The following is an 11,857-nucleotide window of genomic DNA, read 5'->3' as shown; positions in this document are numbered from 1 at the left end:
TACGAATGTTATAGACACTACTAATGATTCTTATGATGACATTATCAATAAGTTTACAAAGGTCATTTTATTAAGGGTCATTTAGGTATTGAGTAATAAACATGTTTATTACATTCAGGAATGTAAAAAAATGCTATCAATACTACTTGATAATTCTCTCTTGGAGAGTGAAAAAAACTATATTGCCACGAAGAAACAATTGAGTGGAAAATATCAGTTAAAATTTCCAATAGATGAATTAGATACGTTTGATAAATTGAATGAATTTTTTTTTTTTTTATTATATTAAGGCTTTATTGAGATCACATACCTAGTGATCTATTTGGCCATACATTAGACATATTTTGCATTTATATACATAATTTACATTTTTAGTCTTTCCATTAATTTTAAACAAGCTTACAATCATTTTATATACATTGTGTAACTTTAATCTTGTTTTTTTTTTTCCCCCTTTTATATACTTATTTTACATTGGAGAAGGAAGTTGTTGATGATAAGTAGCGATTTTTCATTTAATGTTGCTAGTACTGGTGTAATACAATAAGGAGGGAAATATTTGATTTTACAAAGCTTACTTATCATTATTTTTTTTTTAATATTGGATCGTGGACATTGCCAGAGGACGTGGTCAATATCCTCGATAGACGTTGCACACATACACATTGAAGAATCAACAATTTTTATGCGTGCCAGTGAAAACGCTAGATGATAGTGGTTAGCTCTGGCTCTGTTTACCCAGACTGTAAGGTGACGTCTATATTTTTTACCATGGAACCATGGTCTGCTACGATTATTATAAAAAAGTTCAAAATACGTTTTACCTTTTATTTTACCCTCTTGTTTAAGCAAGAGGTTTGAGGTACTAGTGGCATTTTTTTTGAACTGTTTCCGATAGTCAGTGAAGGGAAAATTGAATGAATTGACAAAAGCTAATAATTCATTAAAAACGGATTTTGTAAGTAAAGCTTAACATTAATATTATTTATACAAAAATTGATATTGATTTTGAAATTAATCGTAAATTTTTTTCAGTGTGAAGTTTTAAAACAATATGTTGATCGAAATCATAGCATATCAAAATCCTATTCTTGTTTTTGTTCTTGTCTGAAAGATAAATTTTTTTTCACTGGTTTTTGAAATGACTATATATAATTAATATATATAATAATCAAAATACAAATTTTGAGAAGCCATCGTTAAAGATCGAGCATCTGTTGGTCTAATCACCACAGAAAAATAAATACTGACAAAAGTAGGAAATGTTCTTTCGAACTCTAGAAAATGGGCTGATTCAAGTGAAAATCAACAAAGTTCAAAAAGTGATAATCAACAAGATCAAGACACAAATAAATTTGCCCCTATCAACATCCTAAATAATGAATATTTGAATAGGTTCACTTTTGTTTGAATTTTTTTTTATATATACCTATCACAAATAGACATACTTGAAAATCGGAGCACTTACACGGGCTAACAGTCCACAATTGTAAGAGCCATTGTAAACACACAATCAAAACAAAGAACAGAGTTTAGAAATAAGAACTAGTTCCTAATTATATGCTCTCCAGCTTATGCATGATACTCATACTTAATTTTTCATTTTTCTCAATGTTGGTAACGGGTAATAACTTAGGCCACAAAATTCAAATAACTTCGAAAAACCAAAAAGAGTGAGTAATTTGTTTATTAGAATTAATTAGGTAGACTCAGCCGTGTTTTCGGGTTTTCAGTGTTTGTGTATCAAAGCTATGCTTGCATTGGTAGTTTGGATATCCGTTATAACCAGGTCGCGTTTTCAGTTCATTTATGGATGTTCTTGTACGACCGACTTTTTCAGGAAAAAGTTTCCGCGTGTATATCCAAACTTACCTCGGTTATTAAATCCGTGTTTTCGGGTTTACAGGATATTGTATAATTTTTTTTTATTACTATTACGCTCGACAACAAAAATAGACTCGGGTAGACAATAAGTTAATTCGCGCTTCCAGGATTTCAGGAAATTTTATTTTTTTTTACGAACGTAAATTCTAGGTTTCAGCAGGCTGAAGAAAAAAAAAGAAATTAATAAATTGAATAACTAATATTTTCTTTTTTTCTGCTTGTAATTGTTTTCATTACTTCGTTTATATACATATATATCGCTCAACGAGTTAACTAGCTTAAATTTTTTTTTATTATTGACATCAGAATTCTTCAAGTTGAAGTAATTTAATTCATCAATTTCTAGTTTCTGACGCTTCAAAAGTGGGATGATTGAAAACTCAACCTTAAACCTCCGATTACAACAAAATACGTCTTCATCAATTTTATTTATTTATTGTTTTTACTATCTTTTTTTCTCTCTCCGCCATATGCTCAAGTTGATTGAAATATATAATTTTTAGTTGTTGTTGACGTTTACGAGTGGTGTTAATTTCTCTGGCTTATTGACACCACGTAAAGTCATTTTTAACTTATCAAAAATAAAAGTTTACGATTTTGGGGGGAATTACATTAATTACAGAAAAAAACTTCTTCGTATACCAAGTATAAGCTATATTTCGTAAGCCCTGCCCTCTCGTTCCACCCTGGTGGATAACCCATTACTTCTGGTATTGTTTCGTTCCTCTTGCTCTTATTCATTGTGTTATACCAGTACTTTTATCCTCAACGTACAAAAATAATATTTGGTATAAGCAACCAAGTAAAAACTTATAGACATTGATCCAATAGTTTCTTCTATTGTTATTTTTTCGCTCCCCCTGTATCAAATGGAAGATTTAAAAATTTTGAATGTGTAATGAGAAAAGTGAATCTGAAATAACCGAAAAGGTCCATATGTACAATGATCGCTCAAAAGGCAATCTCTGATTCGGGAAATTAGGTCTAAATTTTTGCAGAGTCAAAAAGACACCAATTCTTCCATCAAATTCAGGACCTGTTACAATTGTACAGCCTGCCAGTAGTGTACCTACCAGAGTTCTATGACAGAGGGAGGTCGAAAAAAGGTAGATCGGCGAGGAGACAGGGGACTGCAACTCGGTCGGTAAAACAGAGATTGTAAAAAAATTTTATGTGCCACTTTAACGTGAGATTTCCTAATTGTCATGTGTCGGTAATGCAGAGATGGTAAAGAAATTATTCATTCTCAATGACCCTGGGTCGGTAATACAGATTTGACAGGGAAAATTAGATTTTTTTTATTTTAAAGTGCAATTTCTCATGTCCCATGTCGTATGTTCCCCTGTCGTATATTCCCATGTCTTATGGCTCATAATCCATGTAGTGTAAAAAAAAAAACATTAAATTCTGTCATTTAAATTGATATGTGTTGATAATGCAGAGATGATAAAGAAATTTGTCATTTGATAGTTTGAATTCCCAATTGTCATTTGTCGGTAATACGGATTTGGAAAAATTTTCTTATTTTAACGTGCGTTTTCTCATGTCCCATGCCCCATGTCTTAGATCTTATGTCCCATATATCATTGATGGTGTAAATACCCAATTGTCATGTGTCGGTAATACAGACTTGACCTGAAAATCTAAATTTTGTTATTTTAACATGCGTTTTATCGTGTTTCATGTCTCATGTCTTATATACATATATATTTTTAAATTGGATGTTGCTGTAACTAGGAAAAAATTAAAATGAAAATTAAAAAAATTTTATTGTATTTTCGGATGACACATAAAACTTTCATCGCGGTCGGTTATAAAGATTTCTACTTTACTGACTGATGGTAAAGTAGATTTTCCAAGTTTCGGGAGTCAAACAAATATTCAATAAAATTTCTTCAGAAATTTTAAAAAAATTTTTGGAAATTATCTAAAAATATTCTTTATTTTAGAACGACTCCTGAAAATTTACTCGAAATATTAATTTTTTATAATTATTCATTCATTTTTCAATACTATCATAGGACTGTAAGCTGACGTCATCATTCAGTTTTTTAACTTGAATATCAATTCAACATGAAATTAGAAAAAAATGATTCTCGTAGAATGTATTCAAAGATTAAAAAATGGAGAGTCATCAAAAAAGTAAAGGCAACTATATTTTTATTTTTCTAAAATAATATAAATCACGTCCAACGTGAAGACAATGATTTGAACGGGGCATCGAAACATGATCCATGACGTACGGCAAGCACGCGCGGTCATTGTAGATCCATTGTCTTAATCATGCATCGCTTTTTATTTTTTGCTTACTTTGCACATTTTTATTTTTCTTTTCAAGACAAATGTATTGTTCTTTTTATTTATTAAATATATTTCACGTTGATTGCACGGTAAATTATTCATCTTTCATTAGTCAGTGGTCAGTTGATCTCGCGGCAACTACTTCCTTCTGAGTATTAAAAAAATTATATATTTACAAATGTATTCTATCGAAAGGTGTGAGAAGCTTGTTAACATTTTAAGTGCGGGTTATTCATCTGCAAATACTATTGAGAAAATTGATCAATGGATCAAATGGGGTAATGTAAATGTGAAACTATTGAATAATTTTGTGAAAAAGTCAGCTGATTCAGTCGGTTTAAAAAAAAGAATACAACTAGTCGTTGTTAGACTCACAACTATAGTTGAAAAGTTACGAGTGAAAAGAAAAAAAACTTTACATCATGGTGCTGGTATGAGCACTCATCATGATGAACCGACATTGCATGACAGAGTAAAATGGAATGACTTGGAGAATATTTTTAAAGGCAATATAGTAACTGGAAGTGTGACCAATTTGTATCATATAAGAATTGAAGATTTTTCGAAAGATGCCCAAACTGTTGTCATCAAAAAACTGAAAACTTTTTTAAGAAAAAAAGTTAATCTCAAGATCAATTCATGTTTACATTGTGAATATGAGGTTTTGGAAGATGACCAAGAAGTCAGAGAAATTAAGTCATTTAATACGAAAAATGCTGTTATACTACCAACAACAAACCTCGATGAATGGTTCGATGAACACTTTTTCGATCCATTATTAAAGAAAATTGAGGAGTTCAATCTTGGTATTTCTGTTCGGAGCTTGAAAAGAATTCAGAGCATTATCTTCACTGTATGCAAATATCAACCGTTGCGTGGTGGTGATTCGACATTTGTACAGATGCCTGATGATATTAAAAAAAAAGAGTAGTTTTGAATATAAAAAATAAAGATCATTTTTGTTTTTTGTGGTGTGTGACTGCAGGTTTACATCCTGTGACTGCAGCTTCGCACTCTGTACAAGAAAATCCTTGTCGTGTGAGTTCATATCCACATTTCAGTACAGTATTATCATATGATGGAATATCTTTTTCAATACAGTTGCGTGACATACCAAAATTTGAAAAGCTCAACAATTTGAAACTAAATGTTTACGCAATTGTTTCAAATAATTCAAAAAAAAGTATTATTGCTTCTATATTTTTGAGTGATAATATTTGTGACAGTCAAACGATTCATCTGTTGGCAGTCGATAAAAACGAAAATAATAATAAAAAAAAAAAGTTACGAATACTAATGACAGTATTTTTGAGGATGAATGTTTTTCGGCTGACGATGATGATGATGATTATGATGATGATAATGATGAAGATGACGATGATGACAATAATATGGAAGTTGATGAAGAATATGAAAATTATGTTCAAAAGCAGAAAAAAGGAAAAAAAAATTTCCATTTTGCATTGATTAAAAATTTATCACGTCTCGTCAGTTCACAAGTCAAACAATATAATGGTCGTTTATATATTTGTGATCGATGTCTCAATCATTTTACATCACAGATATTTTTGGAAAAACATTTAGCTGACTGTTGTCAAATTAATCATGCACGGATGATCATGCCAAGAAAAGATGCCAATATACTGAAATTTAAAAAACATCGATACAGAGAACTTGTACCTTTTGTCGTCTATGCTGATTTGAAGTGTATTTTAAAACCGATTGATAATACCGACTCTGAAGAACATATTACACACAGTGCTGCGTACTATGTTAAATGTACCTATGATAATACATTATCATTCTACAGAATGAATCGTAGTGAGAATTGTATTGAATGGTTTATTGGAGAATTGGAAAAATTAGCTCACCAGGTCAATGATATACTTTTAAATCCAATACCAATGGAAAAATTGACTGTGCAACAGGAGCACGAATTTCAAAATGCCACAATTTGTTATATATGTGAGGAGATTTTCCAGGAGCAAGACGTTAAGCACCATGATCACGATCATTTCAGCGGATCATATCGAGGTCCAGCTCATGCTAGATGCAATATTAATTATACAAAGTCTCACAACATACCCGTCGTTATGCACAATTTATCGGGATACGACTCACACTTTTTAATACAAAAACTTTGCAAGGCATTCGATGGTCGCATACATATATTACCAATAAACAAAGAAAAATACATTTCATTCACAAAAAAAGTGGATAATACTGTTGTAAGTTTAAGATTCATTGACTCATTTAGATTTATGTCTAGTAGTATTGATAGATTATCATCTGATTTGAGCAATGATCAAAAAATTATAACACGTAGTGAATGCAATAGTGAATACTTTGATTTATTGTGTAGAAAAGGTGTATTTCCATACGAATATATTGACTCATGGGAAAAATTAACTGAAACTACCACCAAAAAAAGAATTTTTCTCAAAATTAAATAATGCTAACATCTCAGATGCAGACTATGAACATGCCAAAAATATTTGGGAAAAATTTCAAATAAATACATTGGGTGAATATTCTGATTTATATTTGAAAACTGATGTACTTTTGTTGGCTGATATTTTTGAAAATTTTCGTTTGAGCTGTTTATCAACATACAGTCTAGATGCACTTCATTATTTTACCGCACCAGGTCTAGCATTTGATGCAATGTTAAAGTATACAGGTGTGGAACTTGAACTTTTGACAGACCCAGCAATGCATCTTTTCATTGAGAAAGGAATTCGAGGTGGTATTGCACAATGTATGAATCGATACGCAAAAGCCAACAATCGGTATATGGGTGAAAAATACAATCCAGAAGAAGAAGAATCATACATCATGTATTTTGATGTAAATAATTTATATGGTGCTGGCATGAGTCAATATTTGCCTTATGGAGGTTTCCAATGGGAAGACAATTTGAATATTGATGTGACAAATATATCTGATGAAGCTGAAATCGGATATATCTTAGAGGTTGACTTAGATTATCCAAAATATTTACATGAATGGCATAAAGATTTACCGTTGTGTCCAGAGAAATTCACAGCACCAAATTCAAAACAATCAAAATTAATGACAACTCTATTTGCGAAAAAAAATTATGTGATACATTATAGAAATCTAAAACTATATTTGAGACTTGGCATGAAGTTGAACAAAATTCATCGTATATTGAAATTTAAACAAAGCTCATGGCTGAAAAAATATATAGACCTTAATACTGGTATGCGTCAGCAAGCGACCACAGATTTTGGCAAAAATTTTTTTCAAACTGATGAACAACAGTGTGTATGGTAAAACAATGCAAAATGTAAGAAAAGAAAAAGATGTTAAAATAGTAACAAAATGGGAAGGTCGCTATGGAGCAAAATCATTGATTGCGAAACCAAATTTTCACAGCTGCTCAATTTATAAAGATGACATTGCAATTATTGAAATGTCACGAGTGAAAATAATTTTCAATAAGCCAATTTATTCTGGATTTACAATATTGGATCTTTCAAAAATCTGGATCTATGATTTTTACTACAATTATATTAAAAAAAACTTTAACCACGATGATGTCAAAGCACTTTACATGGATACTGATTCACCCATTTTAAATTTGAAAGTTCCTGATATTTATGAGAAAATGAAAGAAAATTTAGAAAGATTTGACACATCAGATTATCCACAAAATAATGTTTATAATATGCCAAGAGTCATCAAAAAAGTTATTGGTCTTATGAAAAATGAAAATAATGGCAAAATTAGGACTGAGTTTGCTGGCTTGAGAGCCAAATTGTATAGTTATAAAGTTATAAACATTGATGATGATAAAACTTACAAAAAAGCAAAAGGTGTAAAAGGTTCGGTTTTGAAAGACATAAATTTTGATAATTATATGTCCTGCCTTTTGAATCATCAAATATTGAAAAAAAATAAACATTTAATCAGAAGTAAAGATCATCAAGTAAGAACAATTGTACAAAGTAAAGTTGCACTCAACTGGGCTGATGATAAACGAGTTCTTGATCAAAATGGTGGAGCTGATACCTTACCTTGGGGCTATGACCCCGAATAATCATAAATAAAAAATATATTTATCATAAATAATAGTTATAATATATATAAAAAAAATGCAAAGTAAGCACATCTTTTGTTTAATTTGAAGTGCTGACGTTTTATTTTCTAAATTATTTTATAAACAAAAATGGAAATATGATACTAAGTTGAGCGAGTTATATTGTTTATATTTCGTTGAATTTGAAGTAGAAAGTGCTGACGTTTTATTTTTTTAAAACTATTTCTATAAACAAAATTAGAAATTTGATACCAAAGTGCGCGCGTCTTTACTCTTTTGTATATGAGTACCAAAGAAAAAAAATATTTCAGTCTTGAATAAGATTTCAGTCATAATGGTTGAATATATTGTTGATGTTCAAGGATTTTATGATACCGATCAAAGTTTTATTGTGAAAGAATTCGCAATAGCAAATTTAAATCAAGAAGATGATATCAAGTTGGTAGTATTCAAGCCTCCATGTGCCATGAGTACATTATCATCTGCTTGCAAACTGACAAATAATTGGTTAACAAACAATCATCATGAACTGTTATGGAACTCAGGAGATGTTGATTATGCTGAACATGGAAAAATTATAAATGATAGCCTTGAGTCTTCAATTTACGTATATGTAAAAGGTCATGAGAAAAAAAAATGGCTCAGCAATATTTTAAAAGACGATAAAACTATTATCGATTTGATTGATATGGATTGTCCAGCGCATGGCAAACTACCAACTAAGGTATGTCAAAAAAACTATGTTCACCATCTGAGTTATCATCTCAATTTATGGACTCTTACTTGTGCATTGGATAATGTACAAAAATTGAGAGCATGGTTCCGAACTACCTGGGGATCAGTTTCATCATTGAAAAAATCGATTCAGCTATCTTGTCATCTTGAGAGTCTGGAAAAAATGGCAACAGAAGATATTGCAAATTTACCAGAGAGATATATTTTTCTGCTTACACCAAACTCAATTGATGCTGTATGGGACAAATTGCCAGAAAAATTTGAAACAAAAAAAGATTTTCTTCAATATGAACGCTGCATTGAACATTATCATCATCAAGACGAAAAATCAGATGAATTTGACGAGCCATCACCCATGATAAAAGATTGTACATTATGTCAAAATAAAAATAAATGAAAAAGAAATTTTTTTAAAATACGTTGTTAGTTCATTTATTATAATAATAATTTTTTATTTTCAGTAATATATAAGAAGAAAAGAATATATACAATAATTTTTTTTTTCATGTACATCATTTGATTTATTTATTTTTTTTTTCTTTCTTTTACATATTATTATTATAAATATAGGATTGGTAAGTTTACAGGCATATATTAAACGAGCTTGCGTACTGAACCACTAATTGGATTATATTCAACAATTCGATCATGTAAAATCAAACAATAAGCTGATGTTTGAGCTGGAAATTGTGTTGTTGATTCAAATTCGAGTCGAATATCTACTGGTCCAGATTTTAAAAATTCATTATGCTTTGAACAATCTATGACAATAAGTGGAGCTTCTTCCAAAAATTTTTGTCTTGTAAATAATGGTTGTGGTGTTTCTGTGTAATAGTAGGAAGCTTGGAAATATGCAAACATATCATATAATAATGAGAATTGATTATGGGCAAAATCAATATTTAAATTTCCATAAGGATATGATTGTGAATTTAAAAACAGCTTAACATCACGCAAGTTACAATGATCAAAAACACTTGAATTGTTTGTTACAGAGTTTTTTTGTCCTGTTTGGAAGCCTAAAATTATGTATCTCGGTTTTTCCAATTGTGTTGATGTTTTCACACTCCAATTTTGTTTTGTAGTTACAGGTAATAGTGGATACTCGTACAATTCCCATGTACGAAAACTGATTGCTATGGATGGATCCTTGGCAATGTAATTTAAAAGTTGAATTTTCTGCTTATCAGACACTTTGATATATGGAACAATCCATTCCACTTTTTGAAGTTTAATTTGTATTTTTTCGCCACTTTTTCCTTCCGCAGGTTGTTCTTGTAGACAGGCATTCACATCACTATTTGCTTTTATTAGGATGAGTTCATGTTTTGCATTGATAATTATTTTATTATAATCTTCAGCAAATCCTAGCAGCAGGCTCAGTGGTATTGATATATCAAAATAACCACTCGAATCGAATAATGATTCTTCATCAGACATTAACCATCCGGCATTCTCCAACAATGACTTTTGATTTGGACTTCAGGAAATATATCCTTCCATAAGAGTCGTAAGACTAACATTTTTGCTCCGATCAATTTCAATTGCATTTATCTCATAGCGAATTCATTCAAACATGTGTGCTATTGCCATTCGTACCAAAGAAGTTGTTTTTGGCACAGATTTTCCGTAACTTGTAAGAAATTATCCAGTAATATGTAGTAAACTTTTACTTGGTAGTACACATAAATCTTGATGTTGAATTCCAATCCGGATTTGATCGTTGTTATTGAATGTTGAAGAGCCATAAGGCTGATAAGCATGTAACTCACAATGGGCAATCGATTCATCAAAAATGATTGGTTCTTGTATACTTAAAATTTCATCCATGGTATAATACAAAAAAAGCAACAAAATGACACTTTTATTTCCGTAGATGTTGTTGACGTGGACTGAGACCGAGACTCTTGAGAAACTGAATACTCTGATGTGTTATCACTTTGCTTCCTTGCTTTTGACTGATTTTTTTTTGGCATAATGTCTCGCATTTATAGCTTTGCCCAATTATTTTATTATTATGTTTATTCTTTTTTTCTTTTTTTTAAAAAACGATGCCCATATTTTTTTTTCCTATTTGACACTTTTAATGTGTAGTCGAATTGTAATCGTTTCTCCACGGAAATTCACAATTTCACCATCCTGATCGACAATTTTTAATTGCAATTGATGTATTGCTTGCACTGTGACTGGCAGATAAATGACATGAGATGGTACTTCAACAATCTTATATCCTGGAGGCACAACTGGGAAAAATTCATGTATTGTGTGAACTTTGCGCTGATTCATATATGCACCAGTTGTTATGTTACACTGAATTTGGAGTGTATTGACCTTTAATATGGCAACAGGCAAGTCAGATTTATGTAGAATATCAGCTTCGAGGATTCGTTTTGTAAAGCCCAACAATCTTCCAATCGAGTCTTCTATTTCAAAATGAATACGTTTGTTACATTTAACCTCACTATGTAGTTCATTGTTATTTGGTTTAATACTTATAGTAACGTCGTTCTGACATATTGCTTTTTAATATAATCCCGAGTATTTATATGTTTTCACATTAGTACAGATTAAGCTAGCAGCTTGTTCAGTTGTAAAAAAAAACATGGAATTTCAAAAACAACTATTAAAGTTGCCAGTCATCAATTTTGATCAAATTGTGCAAAAAACTGCTCCAAAAAAACCATGTAACAAAAGACATGGAAGTTTATTACCGAATAGTGTGAAAGGTGTATTTTGTGGACCTTCAAATTCTGGCAAAACAAACGCTCTTTTTGCAATAATAATTCACCCAAATGGATTAAGATTTGAGAATGTTTATGTGTATTCCAAATCGCTTAATCAGCCAAAGTACAAATTTCTCGAAAAAATTATTAA

The 11,857-nt window shown here is 30.7% G+C and overlaps 1 protein-coding gene across 1 annotated transcript; it reads right to left on the bottom strand.

Annotated features, from left to right (window-relative positions):
- Window positions 1-9,577: 9,577 nt before the first annotated feature.
- Window positions 9,578-10,423, bottom strand: LOC122853848. The gene has a single exon (XM_044154261.1). The coding sequence runs from the start codon at window positions 10,421-10,423 to the stop codon at window positions 9,578-9,580; it is 846 nt and encodes a 281-aa protein (XP_044010196.1).
- Window positions 10,424-11,857: the final 1,434 nt, after the last annotated feature.

This window comes from Aphidius gifuensis, linkage group LG4 (genome assembly GCF_014905175.1).
Source record: "Aphidius gifuensis isolate YNYX2018 linkage group LG4, ASM1490517v1, whole genome shotgun sequence".
NCBI classification, from domain to species: Eukaryota; Metazoa; Arthropoda; class Insecta; order Hymenoptera; family Braconidae; genus Aphidius; species Aphidius gifuensis.
Note: the sequence above shows the minus strand (reverse complement) of the source record. Positions and strands in the feature narration are given on the sequence as shown.